This window comes from Rhinolophus ferrumequinum, chromosome 11 (genome assembly GCF_004115265.2).
Source record: "Rhinolophus ferrumequinum isolate MPI-CBG mRhiFer1 chromosome 11, mRhiFer1_v1.p, whole genome shotgun sequence".
NCBI classification, from domain to species: domain Eukaryota; kingdom Metazoa; phylum Chordata; class Mammalia; order Chiroptera; family Rhinolophidae; genus Rhinolophus; species Rhinolophus ferrumequinum.
The window spans coordinates 44,400,727-44,421,629 of record NC_046294.1 but is presented as its reverse complement, the minus strand read 5'-3'; the positions used below and the strand labels follow the sequence as shown (position 1 = coordinate 44,421,629).

Sequence of the window (20,903 nt, the reverse complement as noted above, 5' to 3'; positions counted from 1 at the left end):
TACTATAGGGTGGGACGGAAGCCTGGAAGGCTTCATCTGAGAGTTAGGAGCACAGCCTCTGGAAACTGCCCTGCCATGGACCCACGCTGAGGCCATGGGGCTGCTGTCTAGGCATCAGATGCTGTTGCTGCCCTGCCGTACCCCCTCACCCTTACCACTTGAGTGCATGCTTGCTGACCTCCAAAGGCCAACCCTTGCATTTCTTTGAATGTGGAATTTTTCTGGCCACTGAAACTTATTTTGCCACCCGTGCTGCAAGTTGGAAATTTCCCTTGAGAGCTTCCCTCAAATCAATGACTGAAAGGAGTTGATGTTATAAATAGCCCATGTCTCTGGCCCCTGTGGTGGGGAGACTAGGTGTGTGGAGCCTCCTCAGCAGGCTTCCCCGTCAGTCCCCCACTATGGTAACTGGCTTGAGGAAGCCTTCTTTACTGGCTTCCCTCCCCGGACCACTTCCCTACTCCCCTACCTGTGTTTTCTTTACCTTCTCAATAAACCGTGGCCCTGGAATAGTTGTCTCCAGTCTGCTACCGGGGAGACCCAAACTAGGACAGTGGTCCCTGGGTCCTAGGCACCCTGACCACTGGAACATGAGTATTCTTGAAGCTTCAGAGGATTTGAGCTTCATTTTGTTTAAACCCTTAGAAGTTAGTATCAAAAATAGAAAAAAAGCACTCTTGTTTCTCTTGCTTTAAAAAGTTGTTAAACAATTCCCAAATTATATTTTACATCTCTCTGAGATGACTGAGTCATTTTTCGGGACAGTGAAACCGCCCTGCTCAGACAGCATCCGTGATTTGTGTTGCTGTGGGATAGAGTCTCTGCTGACTGGCAGGGCCTTCCTAGCCCCCCGAGGATACCCTGCCTCTTGCTGTAGCATTAGGCAGGCTATTTATTTCTAAACACAGCCTGCGTGTTACCTCCTCTGTGCTTGTGTCCGGGTCCTCGTTGTTGGTGCCTCAGAATCAGGTGACCCAGCAGCCTCCCAGCCTGGCCTTCCGCAGCCGGCTCCTGAGGGCTGAATGGATGAGAGGGTCATTCTGTCTGCACTGTGCAGTGGGTGGGCACAGGGGTGGGGGCGGCCATCACACTGACCTTCAATCTTTGCTTCTTTGCAGATATCTCCGTGAGCCTGCTGACCCTTGTGGTCACTGCCTGTGGCCTCGCTCTCTTTGGCGTGTCTCTCTTCGTGTCTTGGAAACTCTGCTGGGTTCCGTGGCGAGAAAGAGGCCTGTTCTCTGGAAGCAAAGACAACAACCAGGAGCCTCTGAACTACACGGACACAGAGACCAATGAGCAAGAGAACAGTGAGGGCTTCCTAGACCCTCCCAGCCCCTGCCCGGACTCCTCCATGAAGATCAGCCATACCTCCCCTGACATTCCCCTCTCCAACCAGGCGGGGGGCCAAGAGAACTGTGCCCATGGCGTCCGCATGCAGCGCCAAGTCACAGAGCCAACCTCGTCGACTCGGTCAGTAATGCTTCCTTCCCTTCTGACTGCAAGGCAAGGACCACCCCAGCCCCCTCTCTTGGCAGCAATGGCATTGAGTAGCTTAGGAGCCTGTGACCATTGCATGGGAAAACTTGGTGCGTCCTGTATTCCAGTGAGTTCCCGAGCTCTGCTGAGTCTCTGCCTTGTCCCTAATAATAATAGTTACCATTGCTAACTATCAAGTACTATCTAAGAACATTATCTGCATTATTTTATTATAGCTCACAACTTTGTGAGAGATGGATCCTATTCTCTTTTTCATTTGACAGAAGAAACATAAGGAGATTAAGTAACAAAGTCATATATTGGTAAGCACCCAGATCAGGGTTCGAACCCTGGCTCAGTCAACACCAGAGCCTGAGTTTTTAACCACTCCTAGTGCTGTAGAGTTTATTCCCTATGCCTCTGACCTAGCCTAGCGGTCACTCACAGGCTCTCTTTACACTCTACAGAGTGGCTGGAGGTCTTTGCCCATCTCTAGCCTGTGCAAGACCTACAGAGTGCCCAGGTCTAAGGTCACTCTCTTTCTGTGGCTGGATGCTTTGTGCTCTTCAGCAGTGGAGAAATAATATAGTGATAAAAGCAAGGGCTCTAGGGTCCAGTGAACTGGTTTTACTTACGTGCATGATATTGGACACATTTCTTAACCTCCGTATGTTTCCATTTCCTCTTCTGTAAAAGGAATAGTGATAGCACTGACGTACAGGTGGTTTTAAGAGTGAAATGATAACATGGGTGTCATGTGCTTTGCATAGGCCTGTACCCAGTAAGTACTCCAAAATGTGAGCTGCCTTTTTGCTTTCAGCAGTGCTATTATCAGCATCATTATCATGGAGACTGGCCTCTCCCAAGACTCAGATGTTGCATAAAAGTGGCGTTGAAGTTAAACAGCCAATTCTGAATCATTGGATATAAAAATTCACTTTCAATAAGAGATTTTAGGGAAAGAGACTCAGAAAACAGCTTTCTTTAAAATGAAAATATTTGCTTGAGCAATAGCCAGAGGAATAGCTTGTGCTGTATTTGGAAAGTATGAGCACAGTTTGGGTGCATTTTTTTAAATCTTTTTTATTTGTTCTCTAGAAATAGAAATAAGATTTTACCCTTTTTTAATGTTAATCGAGTTTATCCTAGAGGCTCTGCTCATTCACTTTAAGTGGGATGGAATATGACAGTTTATAATTTAATTTTTTCAGAAACCTATTTTAGCATCATTTCCAATTCTGAATCAAACTGCTAAACCTGAAATATTCCTCTGTGAGGAAATGGATGGTTGTTTGCCATTTGATTTAAAAGAAATCCTCAGATTTTATCACTAGGATTTCTCTTCAGATTTAACACTTAAATATTATTGGAGCTCTCTTTGATGCTGCTGTGGAGTTTGTGCAATGGTGCAGACCCATAATAAAATCCTCTCAGTGTTTCAAAAATTGGAGCCTTTCCGATGGAGTCTCCATTGAAATGATCTCCTATTCGGTTTTATTTTGCATGTTAATTTTTCTGATTTGGGTTCCATCAATACAGGGTGATAATACTGTGTTTTCATTAGATTATAGATCTGGGGACTTTGCCATAATTCTAATGAATGATAGTAATCATATCATAATTATCACAATATTCATTCTAGAAAAATGTGTAAGTACTCCGTGTATCAATATATTTTATTTAAAAATAAAAACTATAGATACCTTTACCACTGATTTGTGGAAATTAGGTAGAAGGAAAAAAATAAAAAGAGAAGAGGGAAGGAATTATCCCTATAAAATGTATTTTATATTAAGATTTATTTTAGGAGTAATGCAATTAAATTATTTTCTGTGGCCAAAACAAGTTTAGTACCCTCTGAGCTACTATAAGAAAACTAAACTCTTTCCATCTGCGTTTGACCTCATACTGATAATTTGCATCATTATGCATTTAAAACATTCTTATCTAAATTACTACTGACCTAGGTTTACGGGTTATGTCTGGAAATACATATCTTTGACTCATGGTCTTTCCATAATAGAATGGTATATGGTCTTCTAATTCTTTAGGGATTGTGTTATATTATAAACACACGCGCGCGCGTGCACACACACACACACACACACACACACACACACACACACACACAGCCTTTTTACTGTCAAAATAGGGAAAATTAGTGAAATTTCCTTCATGTTCCAAAACATTTCTAACATTCTTTTTTAAGTAACAGTTTTTATGCCATGTTTGGGGAGGGTGGAGGTACTTTTTGCTGAGATGACTGTAAGCAGTCTGCTCTGCTAATTATTCTTTCCTCTCCCTTCTTTCTTGTTATGTCCTTTCTCATTGCTGTCACTTTCTTTCTTTCTTCTTCTTCTCCTGTGGCTGTTGTCACTTATCCCCAAATTCTCCGGATGCCTCCTTAGCCTAGAGCACATCAGGCTTAGACAGCCAGTTAAGGGCATCCCCACTGTCATTGTGTTTGGCATAGCTTCTGTCACAGCATTTACAATGGAAATCCCATCCTCTTCTGGCCTCTTCAGCTTGGATATGTGTGGCTTCCATCAATGCCTTTTGGAATGTCCTAAATATGAGCTTTGTTTCATCTTTTAAGAATGTTTCTGGTCAGGATGACTTTCTATTCTTCTAAGATCAATCACGTTAGCATTCTGTTTCTAATTAGCTCAATTACTATCAGAACCCTCCAAAATTCTTCTTTTTTTCCCCTTCTCCTGCCTCCCTCCCCTCCCCCACTCTGGTTCAAGCCATTGTTTATCAGTCTAGTTGTGTAGGACACAGCTGCCTGGCCCATGCTGGTATTACGAGCCTTGCACTCCCCGCAGCTGAGGAAGTCAGTAGCCCATTGAGAGCCGTTGTTCACAGTCTTAGCTGTAGAGAGCGAAGCTCACTGGCCCATATGGGAATAGAACTGTCGACCTCGGTGTTAGGAGTACAGTGCTGCAACCACCTGAGCCACCAGGCGGGTGGGCCCCCAAATTCTTGTTAATTTGTTTTAATTTGGATGAAATCCCTTTTGCATAATGACCTCATATCCTGGGAATGCAGGGATTTTTTTGTGTGTGTTTTTCAGAATTTTTAAATACCAGAACATTTTAATGGTCTCTGTTCCAAATATATGAAAATCCCTGAATCCTCAAAATGGAAGGAACCTTGAAAGTCCATCTAATCCATTCCCTGATTTATGTCCCAAGATGAAAGTCCAGTTTGTTTCTTCAAGTCTTCTCAAATTTCCTATGTAACCTATACTGCATGTGTCTAGAGTAAATATATGAATGCCATGGACATAACAATTCCTCATATTTAAATCCCAGTAGATAAAATACACATTTATATCTAGTTTCAGGGTCTCATGGGAGTTAAGAGAGCTCTGGGCACCTTGCATTTTGAAGCTGTCAGTTTATTAAAATCTGAAGTAACTAAAAGAGTAATTTAAAAAATTGTTATATTTTAGATGTTTACATCTAACCAATGCTCTCAACACAAAAAAAAGCCTTAGCTTGATAGAATTGTGCTACTCATAAGAGTAATTACAACATTTAATTCTAGTATACAATTTACAGTTTTGTAAAAATTTCAATTACCATGCCACAAACTCCTTATCAGGTCTGTTAAGGTTCTGTGTGATAGTGCCACAGTCTGCTGCTATCAGCTGTCAGCCTCACCTCTTGGCCAGGGCCACCATGGGGCACAGCCCAGAGGACACTGTTAACATGGAGGAAGTAGGAGGCTTGACATGAAAAAGCTCATCACATTCCAGCTACACTAGGCAGTCTGTCTCTCAGTTCCTTCAGTATCCTCGGCCCTTGTCTGCCTTGACGCCTTCACACATGCTGTTCCCTCTGCCTGGAATGCTTTTTCTTTTTCTTTGCCATGCTTGACTCCTTTGCAGCTTTCATTCCCACCTAAAATGTCACTGCCTTAGAATGGCCTCCCTGCCCACCCTCTCTGAAGCACGTATTCTTTCCTCTACTCCCTCCCACTCTTCTTTCTCTCACACATTGCCTTGTTTTCACTTTTTCACAGAATTGAACTCTATTGCTAACCCAATGCTTATTTGTTTATCACCTATACCTCTTCTAGATTATGAGTCCTGTGCGCTCGAAGACACATCCACTTTGTTTTTCCCTATATATCTATACTCAGGGGCCGGCTTCTCTAAGAAAGTGTTAGCATATGACTTATTTACAGACGACACAGTCTCTCAGCTTTCCTCCTCACACCCTGTCCTTGGGGCCCACCCCTTCTCCTTCCATTCGTCGTGCACATTAAGTCCTAAGAACACCAAGACACAAGACTCCCCAGACCTACTCAGAGGACTGTCTGCTTCAGACACAGATCACTCCTTATCACACCCACTCAGTGTCACTCAGCAGCATTAAAATTTGAGATCCTGGGTGGGGGCTGGGGGTGGGAAGGGCTCTAGGTGACTGCACTCAAGTACCACCTCCACTGAGCATCTTAGAACCCCTCATGTGGTTTGACAGGAACCAAGTCACATTTTGTTCTCCATCTTTCTGCTCTCTTGCTTTTGACTTGCTTATCTTCCCACCTCCCACTGGAATAGCCTATGAGAGCCATGAAATATTGATTTTCCATTTCTTCCGGGGCAGCCTACGTGCTCTGCTTTCTCATTTCTCAGCCCAGAGAGCTGCAGAGATTATGCAGGGAGGTAATGAGTTACCTTGGTTCTCTGATTGCTCTGAGCTTCTCTAGTCTATCCCCCAACTCCAGAACTCCCTAACTCTCTCCTGAAAGGAAATTGAAAGTGATTGAAAGAGAGCCCCAGGGAGTGAGAACCATCCTGTCCTGTTAGTCTTTGCTCTTTGCTTTAAGCCACTACCATCCAGTTAGATTCAACTGTTTTCCCAATGGTAAGTGTGATTCTGAATGAGGGGGAGGGGGAAAGAAGTGTTGGGAATGAAAGTTGTGATGTAAAACATGTAGGTAGATAATAGCATTCATATCTGTGCTTGATTGTTAAAAAGAATCTTCAGCTGTGTTGGAATTTTGAATAGAAGCATTTTGTGCAATGGAGTTGTGAGGGAATGGGATCCTGTTTGGTCTTTGATGTACAAATCTCTCCATAACTCCCTCCCCAATCCACTCTCTCTACCCCCTGGCAATCCCCTGTAGTTAGAAAGAGCAGAGCAGGTAGAACTTAATTCTCTTCAGATTTTATGTCTAAGAAAATGTGCAAGCAAAACAGAATATGTTCCATTATTAAGCAGCCAAATTCAAGTATTTTAAGTTAAAATTTACATGGCAGGCTGAGTCCTACAGATAAGGATTAAGACAAAATTTTGCTGTGATGAATCTAAAGCCAGTACTCAAAAAATTGAAGGTCGATGCCTGACCTTCAAAAATTGAAGGTAGATGCACTGTACACCTGAAGCTGAAGCTGAATAATATTGAATGTCAACTATAATTTCATATATGTGTATAGTCACGGGATGTGGAGTACAGCATAGGGAATAGAGTCAATGGAGTTGTAACAGCTATATATGAAGTCAGAGGGGTGGGCTTATCACTTTGTGAGGAGTGTAAATGCCTAACTATTACATTGTTTTGTACACCTGAAACTAATAAAAAAGAATTTAAAAAATTGAAGGGAAGTTATTATGCCCAAAGAGTCTGCTCAGTGACCGCCTCAGGAGAACAATGGCAGCAAGCAGCAGGGGCTGGAGCTGGTGTGGACACAGGACTGCTGTCCCATCACAGACATTGGTGCAGAGAATGGGCATCCCGTGGGTCTTGATGGAGCACTTTTAGTATTTAAACAGCATCACTAACTAACTGCTCCCAGAATGGCCCATCGTAGGTGGGAGCTGACTCCAGACCCCGATAAGGACCTTGTTTGAATCCAGCCTTGAGAAAAAAGTCAGTAGCAGGGGAAGCCAGAGCTGGTACCAGCCGCTTATTGCCTCCTCATAGGGCTGGGTACTTGCTGCTTCCTGCTGATCCTTTCTGCCAGGAGATCCCAACAGAGCAAGACTACAGCTCTATTCTAGCATTACAAAGGTTCAACATCCGGACAAGGGAATGACTTGGCTGCACTAGTACAGAGAGCGAGTTTCAGGTGCTTAATAACATCCGCTGACTCTCTTCCTCCCCCTGAAAAATCATAAGATACAGAGAAAACTTAATATTGTGGATTTCTCTGTAAGAAATTAAAATCGCACAGCAGAAACTTTCAAACCACACAGTTCTGGGACCTGTGGGACTGTATGTCTGGGGTATGTCTGCTTGTGGTGAACTGTGTTGGCTGTGACAGGTGCACGTGACAGCTCTGTGACTGTGCTCTTGTGCCATGTTGGTGATTAGTGAGTAGATGTGTATTTTAAGATGAAGAGGGAATGTTCAGCATAACGACATCTGTATGACAAGGGAGAATAATTTTAAACATGTTTTGAGGTCTATTAATCCCATTTTTACATCTTTATTTCATAAATATCTTTAAGAAAGGGAAAAAAGACAAACTCAAATGTTTACTCTGCCTCTCTAACTATTTCCCAATCCCTCAGAGACAGCCTGGCTGTTCCCTTTGACCTTCTGGTGGAGAGAGGTTATTTTAATTAAAGTTATTGAGAGACTGCAGAAAATACAGTATAATGACTCTGAGCTAAAAACAAACAAACATAACCTTAAAAACAGCCTTATATCTAATGACTACTTCTCACAGTTTCTGAGGACTCACACAGATAGTGCCCTTACAAAGAGAATTTCTGGGAAACTTCTAACTAGAATTCATAAGCTTACAGGGTGAAGAGTTGATTGTGTTAGCAAATATTTAATTTGCAAATATCAGTATCCAGCCTTCTCTGACTGAATCCTTGTATACATTGATAGCTTACCTTTAATTTTTGTACCTGTAATGTTTGTTACAGAAATAAAACCCTTCCTCCTGATCAGTAATCACCCGCATGGTATAACAGAAATACAGTCACAGAGCTGTCACTTGTACCTGTCAGAGCCAGTGCAATTCACTGCAAGCAGACACATCCTGTCACATACATCCTCACAAAAGCAAAAACTGTGTTCTTGTGATGAAATGATTTGATTTGAACGAGTAATAATGTACATCCTTATAAAGCTATAAGCCAGTGACAGGAAATTCTGTGTAATTGAGAGAAAGATTTATTCTTCTTAAGAAAACACATAGCTAACTATTTTAATTTCAGTGTATTATATATGAAACTGAATAATTTTAATTTTAAACCAGTTTGAACAAATCTTTACATTCCACCATCTGAATAAGCTTTTTTGAAATGGCATATTAGTTTAGAAAGTGCATTGTACCTTTAAAGCTCCAAGGTCAGGTGTAGTAAGTTCACTTCCTGACACTAGGCCTCAATTTTGAGCTTCAGGTTTTAGGGAGCAACTTACTCACATTGATGAGTATTTTGAATTTAGGCAAAAAAAGGGTACGGGGTGGAAATGCCTACAGATCTAAGCTTTTAACAGTGCAGAGCAGTGTACCTACAACTCAGACACAAGTTTCTGAAAGACCTAATGAGGTTATAACGTTGTTCTCTCTTGCTCTTCACTGAAGGCATAATTCAATCAGAAGACAACTCAACCTGTCAAACCCGGACTTCAATATCCAACAGCTTCAAAAACAGGAACAGTTGACTGGAATTGGTCGAATCAAACCAGAGCTATATAAGCAGAGGTCACTGGATAATGATGACGGGAGACGGAGTAACAGCAAGGCCTGTGGGAAACTGAACTTTATTTTAAAATATGACTGTGACTTAGAGCAGCTCATAGTGAAGATTCACAAAGCTGTCAATTTGCCTGCCAAGGACTTTTCTGGGACTTCAGATCCTTACGTCAAGATCTATTTGCTTCCCGATCGGAAAACAAAACACCAGACTAAAGTTCACAGAAAGACCTTGAACCCTGTGTTTAACGAAGTTTTTTTGTTTCCGGTTCCCTACAATGACCTTGCAGCCCGGAAGCTCCACTTCTCTGTGTACGACTTTGACAGGTTCTCTCGCCATGACTTAATCGGCCAAGTGGTGGTGGATCACTTCTTAGACTTGGCTGATTTCCCCAGGGAATGCATCCTTTGGAAGGACATCGAATATGTTACCAATGTAAGTCCAGCATTTCTTCATTTTGTTGGGGGGAGAGTGCTTCTTAGTCACCATGAAACAAATTGCTTCCACCTTATTTTGTTTGGGGGGCAAAGTATAAAATCCATGTCAACATGCACGTAGCTATGGCTTCAGAACCTCCTGGTACCTTTCCAGAAACAGATCTTTAACAATATTCATTTGGGAATTTCTAAGAATTATTCATGAAAACAGTATTAAAGAATAACATTCTGTCTTTTCTAATTCTTAGCTAGTCTCTAATAAACATGTTATCTGTCCTCCTTACCACATTTTCTTTAGAGCTCTGTGCGGTTGTTTGTGGTTAATGGATCCTAGCATCCTATTAACTGTAGCTGCAGCTGAGAGCATTGCCTATGTTCTCAGGTCGGCTCAGGTATATCTCATCCTCAGATCTTCAACTTTAACCCCAGCAGTGAGAATAGTTGAGAAGAGTTGGCACCACATTTTCAAATATAGAATCAAAGCTATAAGAAGGTCAGTTTGAAAAGATCTACAGATATTGGCCAAACCGATCTATAGAAGGTCAAATCCAATTTAGAGCTCAGGAAAGAGAGGGCAAAAGTTCTATGTGATTATGCCCTATATCCATGTATGCGCGTACATTTTCAACACGAGATTGCAGTGGTGATATTTTTACTCCATTTACATCCTTTCTTTATCCTGCAAAGGTGTATTGACACTCCTGAAATAGAAAGCAAAATTTGGCTTTCTTAGGTAACTCTGATATTTTAAAACCACTTTTTAAGTTTCTTTCACCTGTCCAGTTTCCCTCAGGTAACTTTAACTTGTCTTCTGGAATATGGGCCCTTCTGAGGCCTTTCTCTTTCTCTGCTTTGGCATCCAAAGACACTAAGTACTATAATTCCTACTCAGCTCAGCCTGTAATCCAGTTTGAGTTTGGAGCCTATTGAGTGAAAAGCTCTCACTCTGCTCAGAACACATACATATTCTCTGCCCAATGACTAAATAGCCACCCTAGTACTTCCTCATCCTCTGCCATTTTTGTGAACTGGGGACTTACCCACACTGGGCACTTTCTCTTCCCATGCCACGAGATACCAGTTCCAACTTTGTCTGGCTTCTAGGATAAGCAAAGTATATAACATGGGGTTTTGCTGGCCTTTATCATAATGATGAGGAAAGAAAAGAAGGAGCTGGAGAGAACATCGGGTGATGAAACTAAAGTGATTTGGGAGATTGGGGAAGGAACAGATCTCTTCAATCTTGAAAGGTTATGATCTCTATAAATGAAAAAATGGATGTGGGGGGAAGCAAGGATTATACTTACCCCAACTGCCAGTCTCAGAAGGCAGCATGAGAAGCTTTAAAGACACAAAATGGGCTGGCTGTTTATACTGTTATAAGTGGCTCAAGAATGAACCCTCTCACCGGAGTATTTACCAAGTCCCATTGGATAGAAGCTGAGACTCTGCCGGCTGACAGTGGTGAGCCCTGGTCGAGAGAGGTTGGCCATACCATCTAGTATGACATTAATTTATATTTTTTGACAAATGAATTCCATAAAATAGCTGGAGTGGTTGTTAAAAAGCTCAGCAGGGATCCTGCTCTGAGTTGCCTTCTAGAGACTTTGTGGAGAGAGCAACATTGAGTGGACAGTAGCTGATAAAAATCTGGATAAGGCTGATCCTGGTGAGAATATCTTCTAGAGCAGTTTCCCATGGGTTGAGAATATTGAATGGCAGCCTGCAGGACCTTCTGGCCCTGAGATCACTGCCGTTTTAGCACTCTTCTGGGACCAAAAATTCCCCATCCATTGCTGGAGAAACTTTGATTTCCGTAGAGTTTGAGGAGAACACATTTATTAATCAAGAAAGAAAACAAAAAGGCTAAAAGCTTCAAAATTCTCAGTTGTTTCCTCAGGCAAATAATAAACATTATAAGCATTGATCTAGGCCTTTGGGTGGCCAGCAGGAGAGAGGAGGTCCGAGAATGGAATTACAGATTATTTTATAATTTGTCATGTATTTTAAATTTTTCATTAAAAATTATTACTTGGGGCTATGTTGACTGGGCTTTTTTGCATGTGACTTTATATAGAGACTGAGATGAAGATCTGAGATTTGCCAAGGTTTCCTTTTTATAGCATAGCACATATGTAACAGTTTATATAATGTACATACACCTGGTAATGAGGAAATAATTAAAGGAACAGGCATGACCCACACCTCAGAGGAAGTACTGAACATCACCAGTATTCAGGTGACCTTTGGTTGGTTCTGCCTCATCATGTTTTCTCTCCGTCCACTCCTGCCCAGAGGAAAGCACTATCCTGAATTTTATTTATAGACATGTTTGTAAAACAATGTATTGTTTGGTTTTGTCTCTTTCTGTTTTTCAAAGCTCTTCTTTGACTTTTTTTTTCCAGTTCACATTGATTTTGACATTGAACAAGAGAGATGAATGGAGCTGTGGTTCATGTATCTTCATTGATGTATAATATTCCATTGTGTTACATATGACAAATTAGCTGCCTTGTATTGATGACATTGGGTTGTTATTAGTTCTTTGGGATTCTGAACAGCAGTGCAGAGAACATTTTTGTGCATATCTCGTAGTTACATATGAAATAATGTCTCTAGGATGTACCCCTTATAAAGGTAGGGTCCATGTGTCAAGTTTTCTAGGCAATGCCGAGTTCTTTTCCATAGGAGCTGTACAAATTGATCCTCTCACTGATAAGATTTGATCACTTCAAATGTTCCATCTTCTCACCAACTCTTGCAGTAGCCACACTGATGTCTGTATGTGTATACGTGCATATAAAATGCTATATAATTTGTATTTTCTTGGTTGCCAAGGTAGATCATCTTTTGATATGTTTGTTGGCCATTCATGTTTCCTTTCTTGTGAAATGCTTGTTCAGTACCTCTTTTCTATTGTTTCCTTTTCCTTGATTCATGTATGTTTTCTATATAGTCTATGTGCAAATTCTTGTTGAAGTGTATTACAAACATCATCTCTCAGTTTATGGCTGTTTTTATACTCACTTTATGGTATCTTTTGATCCATAGAGGTTCTTATGTTTAATGTAGTAAAACATGTCAATATTTTCCAATGTAAGTTAGCACTTCCATGTTTTGTTTAAGAAATCCTTCCTTACTTTATGTCATAAAGATATTTCTCCTGTGTTTTCTATTAGGAATCTTAAACTTTTGACTTTCCTAATTATGATTTTAATCAACTTAAAATGAAATTTTTTGTATAGTACAGGCATCTTGTATTATTCAGCTTGAGCTAAACAACAGGAATTATTTCCCACAGTTCTGGAAGCTGGGAAGTCCAAGATTAAGATGCCAGCAGATTCGATTCCTGATTAGAGCTCTCTTTCTGGCTTGTAGACAGCAGCCTTCTCTCACTGTGTCTTCACAGGGCAAAGAAAGAGGGCTCTGGTTTCTCTTCTTCTGATCAGGACACTAGTCCCATCATGGGGGCCCCATCCACATGACCTCATTTAAACCTAATTACTTCCCAAAGGACCCACCTCCAAATACTGTCACATTGGGTGTGATGGCTTCATCATATGAGTTTGGGGGGGTCATACATTTTCAGTTCATAATGCATCCATATTTCTTTTTCCAAATGGATAACCAATGTTCTGGCATATTTCCCCAGTAATCTGCAGTGCATTCATTCTGTGTCTTATATAGATTTCCATATATGAAGAGAATTCTGGATTCTCTTTTATCCACTGTTTTATTTGACTTATCTCTACCAATAGCATAATTTTCAAATTCCTATCATTCTATGATATGTCTTAACATCTGGAAGGGCAATTCAATCATCCAGTATGCTTTTTCTTCAGTTTAATCTTGACCAATAGTTGACTGTTCTCATACATTTTAGAATCTAATTGTCAAGTTAAAATTTTTTCTGGTATTTGTTTGGACTTGTATGAAGTCTATAGATTAATTTAGGGAAATTTTACATTTTTTATGATATTCAGTCTTCCTATTTGTGACCATAGTGCATTTTCTTCACTTATTTAGTTCCTTTTTAAAGTCTTTCATTCAAGGCTTAAAATTTTCTACCTGAGGATCTTGCATGTTAGATTTATTGCTAGGTACCTTTTTTGTTATTTTAAATAGTATCTTTTCTAAAACTGCATTTTCTAACTAATGCTGCTGTATAGTAAATACAGTTTAAATTGTGTATATTTATCCTCTATTTGTTAATCTTGAAAAACTTATTAATTCTCATAATTGGATTATGGATTCTTCTGAATTTTCTTTGCTAGACAATTAGTCATGTGAATTATGATCATTTGTCTGTTTCTTTCTAATTTGTATACCTTTTATTTATTTATTTTTTTAATGTAGTGTGCAGACTAGGATTTCCAGTACAATGCTGAATAATAATTTTGGTAGTAGTCATCCTTGACTTGTTCCTTATTTTAAATGGAATGTTTTTAACATTTGCATTAATACAATTTTGCTATAGATATTTTGTGGATGTCTTTATGTTAAGAATGTATCTTTTTATTCCTAGTTGACTAAGACTTTATCACAGACAGTTGTTTTATCAAATGCTATGATCCTCTGAGGGTTTTTTTGCCCCCTTTAATATGCTACTTTGATCAATTACATTAAGCAGTTTTCTTATTTTGAGCCAATCTTATATTTCTAGTATGATCCCAATTGGTCTTGATATATCACATGTTTTATACATTGTGGAGTTCAGTTTATTAATATTTTGTTTAGTGTTTTTTTGCATCTGTGCTCGTGTCATCTACTTGTAGATACATGTAATCTACTTTCTTGTATGATCCTTATCTAGGTTAGGATCAATGTGATTCTTGATTTATAAAATTGATTGGCGGTATTATTTTGGATACCTTCAATTTGCTTCAGCTCGGTGCCCCTAGATGCTTTGGGGGTTTTGTTTATTTTTCTTCAAAATGAAAATAGCTCCTTTAGTCTCTGACTTCTGGTTAGGTTCAGATAACAAGGAAGGGAGCAGAGTACAGTTGGGATATTTATTTCTCCAGCTACCTCCTTTGGGTTATCCGTAGGCTGGCAATAACCTTCAACCAACGGCCACAGCTCCTGAATATGTCTTTATTTTGCTGTTGTTTTTAGAAGATTGTTTTCCTGGACATAGAAATTCAGGGACATAAAACTCTGTTACTCTGATTTTAGTGTTGTAAAGCTATCATTCCATAGTCTTCTGACCTCCAATTGCTTTTGAGAAGTCAACATTTAGTCTAATATTTTTTCCATTGTATGTAATTTTTTTCTTTCTTACTGCTTCCAAGATCTTGCTTTTCTGTTTAGTGTTCTGTAAGTTAGCTGTAACTTATTGCTAAGTGGGTGTTTCTTTTTATTTATCCTGACTGAGATTTACTGGGTTTCCTGAGTCTGAGATTGTTTCTTTTTGTCAGTTCTGAAAATTCTCAGCCATTTTTCTTCTTTATGTTTGTAGGAATATTATTTGATGTGTTTTCACATTTGCCTAACATATTTGGTATTTTTTCTTCAACATACTTTAAGTTCCCTTTTCTATTTCTTTTACCTTTCCATGCATTGTGTGTGTGTGAGTGTGTGTGCGTGCATGTGTGTGTGTATTCTGTTACTCGTAACTCCAATAGCTATAATCTTTAAATCTGATTTTTTTTATTGCATTTCCATAGACCCTAGTTTATCATGCCTCTTGTATTTAATGATTTATGATCATGAGCTCATCTAGCTTGGAAATTTATCAGCACAGTCATCCTTTATTATAGGCATGGAATTGGTTCCAGAACTCCCATGGATACCAAAATGTGCAAATGTTCAAGTCAGCCCTTAGTCAGCCCTCTATATCCGTGGGTTTTGCATCTGTGGATTCAACCAACTGTGGATTGATACCGGCATCTGCAGATGCGGAACTCACAGATGCGGAGGGCTGACTGAAGTTTTCAATTCCTGGGTTTACCATACATTCCTTCAGATATGATTTGTGATTGCTTCTGCCAGATGCCTAGGTGAACTACCAACACGGAACCACTTTAAATTTTAAGCTTGAGGGTTTGGGAACAACAGAGGTAGGATAAATATAGGCTCCAAATGTGTAAGTTCAGGTTTGTATTAATGGATAGAAACTGGCAGGGGAGAATATTTTTTCTTGTTTTACCTCGAGCAAGTCCAAGACAGGATGGATCTCCAGCATCTACTTATGTAAGGCAGATGTCCTGTTTTGTTTATCCTTTAAGGATATGGCTCTAAATCTTTTAAGGATATGGAGGATTCTCCCATAGTCTTCTAAACCCCAGGCACTAACCCACCAGAGATTCACATCTACCCCCAGTTAAGCTCCAGTGCTTACTTACCTCTGTGGATTTATGCTTTCTTATTGTTTCTGGCCACTGAATAATTCCAATTCTGTCCCATCAGCTTTGCTGTGCATTGAAAAGGATTTTGTAATCCAGTATTTTTACCTGAAGGAGTTTCTGTGAATATCCACTCTGTTACTGGAAACACTGTGTGCTCTATTGCTCAAAGCCTATCCAAAAAGCAGTTTTTACTTGTACGAACTGAATAGTAATCTCTGTATTATATGTTTGCCTAGTGATTGGATAGCCACAAAGAGCCTTAGCAGTCCTGTAATCTAAAATCCTCGTTTAGTGCATAAAACTGAGGTGGAAGGCCATTAGGAGATTCAGCCAAGGTCACACAGCTGGATAATGGCCAAATAGGAGTTAGGACTAAATTTTTCATCAGCTAACTCAGTTTATAAAAAGGTGTATCAAAATTGTCATATATGCTGGTTTAGTTTTCCTTTCCCTGGCTAATTTGTACTAAGCACTAAGATCCTGGCTTAACTGCCACTTCCTCAGAAAACTCTTATGTGAGCCCTGGACTAGGATAGATTTTTCTGGTATTTGCTTCCATGACACTTTCCACTTCTGTCATTACTTATCATACCCTCTTTTATGTATCTGTTCATTTTTTCTTCTCCTTTAGACAGTTTTGTGGCTGCAAAGACCATATCTGGCTTGTATGCTGATATATCCCCAACCCCTAGAATGATGTATGGAAGTGAAATACTTAATAAACACTTGCTGAATACAATGAAGCTCCTTATAAGGGCTAATTTGTTGAGGCTCTAGGATCTAATTTGGTGGGTGGGGGGCACTGTTATAAAGAGCTGAACTAATAAACTAATTTTTAAAAATTTTGTTCTTCTCCAAGGAAATGAGGAGTTTTATAAATGTTAGCAGTCAAACAAAAATTAATTCTCATACCTTCCTGTGAAGAAACAAAATAACAATTATTGAGGGCAAAAGCAATAGTTTAATTAAACCTCTCAACTACTGAAGCCAGATCAATCAATAGTGGTATAATGCACCTTTGTGAGACATGTGTCAGCCAACAGGGGAGAAGATAGCATCTGGGAGAAGGTCAAAGTCGGGAAAGCATGAGTTTAGTGGTCTGGGTGAATGTTGGCTATCATACCCTTACTCCTGGCATTTGTAGTATACCCCACTCATCACTGGCTCTCTGGCAAGTAGGCATTGAGCACTTCAGGAATCTCTCTCTTGGTGGCCTACTTAGAAACTGGTTCAGAGACTTTCTCTGGCACCTGTGATCATCTAAGCAGACTCTGATTTGGAGGAGATGCCAGCGTTCTCACATAGTAACACTAGAAGTGATGAGGTTCCCTCTATGCCAATATGGATCCCAGTTCAGAAAAGGTCAAGTTATAGTTTGCAACAGCAGAGAATTTATTTTAATGTTAGGAATTTAAAAACCTCACATTTGCATCAAAATTAGACGTTGTGAGTCTTTGCTGAGTCCAGTATTTTATAATGGTTGATTTAGGAATTTCCCTGTTCAGTCTCCACGGCCCTGGGGCCATTGCTAAACCTGGTAGAGGTAGACACCTGCAACCAGTCAGGGGAGGATATAAATTTTCAGGGAAACCCAGGATGCTTGCTCCTCACAGTTGAATACATTTGGGGCAGGCAGTCTCCATGACTGAAGAAGTTTATTAATTTAATCCTATTTCATTCAGTTGCATCATGAGTCCTGAGTTATTATCATTTATTTGAATGGCTTTGTCACATTCAGTGGTGTCCTGGTAGATGTGTAACAACTGGCTGGGGTGAGGAAGATAGGAAGGGGACCTGACTTCTAACATTTGTTCCTTTCCATGATGTAAATACTCCCAGTAGGGCTGATTGCAAGCTACTGATGTGACATCACTGAAGATGGATTTGGCAAAAGATGCTCACATTGGCTCCCACAAGCTGGTGCCAGCTGACAAGAGCCAACTCCAGTACACACTACATGTAGTATTGAAAACACTAAGCCTGGTTAGATAACTGATCCTAAGGGACCGACAATTTGAAAAGCCCCATAGAAAGCCCTGGTGTCCAGCTGATGACAAGAAAGCCAAATTTCTTCTGTAATGTGGATGTAGGTGGAGTTGGCCATGATTGGGGTCTGATGAGCTGTGTCTTCAAGACAGTCCACTGAATCCCACGCTGTCACTCATGATCCCGCAGACGTGGTATCCCGTTCATGTCTAGATTATTCAGAGGGAGTTAAAAGGGGCAGAACTGTGGAACAGGACATCTGAAGAAGGGGATTAATAAAGCTACAGGTCTCTGACAAACAGACATCAGTAGCTTTTATCCTACTGTAGGTGCCAGGACAAAGCACCTACATTTAATGAAATATATTAAATTAAATATATGACATATACAAGAGTATATACAATGTGTGTGTGTGTGTGTGTGTGTGTGATTTAAAAATAACGAAATGCACATCAGTCAATCCAGAATTTAACTGAAGAAAGAGAACATTATCAGTCTCTTTGAAGCTCCCTTTGTCCTGTCTCCATCTCCACAATGCCCTCAGAAATGATCAGTATACTAAATTTCATATCTGTAATTCTCATTTTTAAAATAATTTTACCACTTAAGAATGGGTTTCATCTCACCTATTTTTGAAACTTATATGAAAGAAATTATATTGTACATATCCTTCTGCAGACGTCTATTTTCAGTATTTGTATTGAATCATTTATGTTCACATATGTACTGTAGTTCTTTTTTTTTTTTTTTGCAGAAGTGTTTTAGTATTCCATTGTATGGAATGCTGTAATCTATCTAGTCTCTTATCAATGGATATTTGAATTAATTTAAGTGTTTTCTGTTTTAGAAAATGCTGTTGCATGTCTACTTTCTTTACATATCTCTTGGTAAATATGTGCAAGAATATCTCTAGGATATGCATACCTAGGAATGGAGTTGCTACATTGAAAAGATTGTGTCTTGAAGTGGTTTGACCAGTTTACAATCCCGGACCATATACTTAGTGATCCTCTGCGCTCCAAGTCTAATAAATTGACCGCAGGTTCTTTTGAGTTTTGTACGTTGACAGTTATACCATGCATGGATAAGGGCAGTTTTGTTTCTTCTTATCGTTTTTTCTTTCTTCTCCCCCTAAAACCATCCCTTGTGCTTGCTTTATTGCATTTACCAGGACTGCCAATACAAAGGCCAACAGTAAATCCATGGCTTGGTCCTGACTTCAAAAGGAATTTTTTCAACTTTCCTGCTAAATAGTACATTGACTAGAGACTCTTTGAAAACCGGAATGGATATTGGATTTTATTAGATGATTTTTCTAAATTTATTGAGACAATTATGTTTTCCTCCTTTTATCTTTTAATGTGATAAATTGTATTACTTTATTTTCTAAATTTTGTGATAACTTGTATTCCTGGTATAAATCCAACTTGTATTGTTTTTCATATACATGGGTATACATGAATGTGTGTGTCTGTGTGTGTGTGTGTGTGTTCAGCTATTTGGTTTGTTAATATTTTGTTAAAGGTTTTTGCAACTAAATCCATGTGTGAGGTCAGCCTCTGATTTGATTTTGATTTTCTTGTTCTTTCTTTGGGTGCAGAAAGAGGAGGGCAGGGCAGAAAGCTGAGGAAGCAGGCTGGCTCTGATGGGATTCCTGTGTACATATGTGGAGATGATACCACAGCTCAAAGAAGGTAGCAGGAGGACTGATATTTTTCTCTATACAGTCTACCCAAGTTTTGATTATTTTAGATAGAATTGGAAAAACAGTAAATTTACAAGAGAAATAAAAACATATTTACAAAAAAAAAGAAAATCTCTGTGAACATGAATGTGAATGTTTATAGCAGCTTTATTCATAATTACCAAAAACTGGAAGCAACCTTGGTGTCCTTCAGTGGGTAAATGGGTAAACTATTACATCCATACAATGGAATACTATTCAGCCGTGAAAGAAACAATGTGCGTATAATATATACACAATAATATGAATGAATCTCAGGTTCATAATGCTAAGTGAAAGAAGCCAGACTCAGAAGATTACATACTGTCTCATTTCATGTATGTGATATTATGCGAAAGGCACAGTTTTCAGGAAAGAGTACAAATCAGTGGTTGCCAGGAGTTGGGGGAGGGGAGATGAGTTGACTGCAGAGACAACATGAAGGAATTTTGGAGGAATAATGGAATCGTTCTCTGTTGTAGTTGTGGTGGTGGGTACATAACTCTCTGCATTTGTCAAGACTCAGAGAACAGTGTAACAAAACTGAATTTTACTGTATATAAATTAAAAATAAATTAATAAAAATTTTAAAAATCACTTGAGGGGGGAAAATAGAGTTAATTAAGTTAAGAAGAAAAATCTAACGAAAAGAGTCAATATAGGTAGAGTGTGAAGATGTGGATAAAGGGTAGGATAAATAGAGCAAATTCCCTAAGAGGTAGGAGACAGGGTCTAAAATGCAGGTAGAGGGGCTGATAAAGAAAGGAACATTTCCTTTGTTGTAGGAATTAATGAGAAAAGTATGGGAGCCGATGCAGGAAAGTTTGGAGATTTGGAGACGTGTAGTTGAAGATAAACATAAAAACATGTGCAAAAGGGATGGCAAAGAGTTTTCATCTTGAGGACCAATTTTAATCAACTGATGATAGCTGACTCGTGGGCTATATTAAAAAGGATTAAGAAGCAATATTAAGACTCAGCAAATGAGAAGACAAGAATCCAGTAACAATGTCTGCTCTAAGTGTTTGGCAACCAATTCCCTGTTATTCCATCTAATTCCTTCTAATCGTTCACTCATGTATTTGTTCTGCATACACACTATTCTCTGTCTGCAATGACCTTTTTCACCACTGCTCCTTTTTGTTCAACTCAATCTTATTCTTGAAGTCTTGCACTTAACTGTCACATCGTTAAGCAAGCCCTATCTATATCCACTGAGAACAGATTAGGTTTCTTTGTGAACTCTTCAACGTATCTTCTTTTTTTTTAA

The 20,903-nt window shown here is 39.5% G+C and overlaps 1 protein-coding gene across 2 annotated transcripts in view; it reads left to right on the top strand.

Annotated features, from left to right (window-relative positions):
• Positions 1–20,903, top strand: part of SYT9 (synaptotagmin 9) — a 166,630-nt gene that overhangs the window by 47,548 nt on the left and 98,179 nt on the right. For both annotated transcript variants that reach the window (XR_004424462.1, XM_033121230.1), the window contains exons 2-3: positions 1,119–1,470; positions 9,029–9,575. Coding sequence is in view for 1 of the 2 variants with exons in the window: in XM_033121230.1 (XP_032977121.1) it covers positions 1,119–1,470; positions 9,029–9,575 (899 nt within the window). In the remaining variant the exon portion in view is untranslated. The remainder of the gene's footprint in view (positions 1–1,118; positions 1,471–9,028; positions 9,576–20,903) is intronic.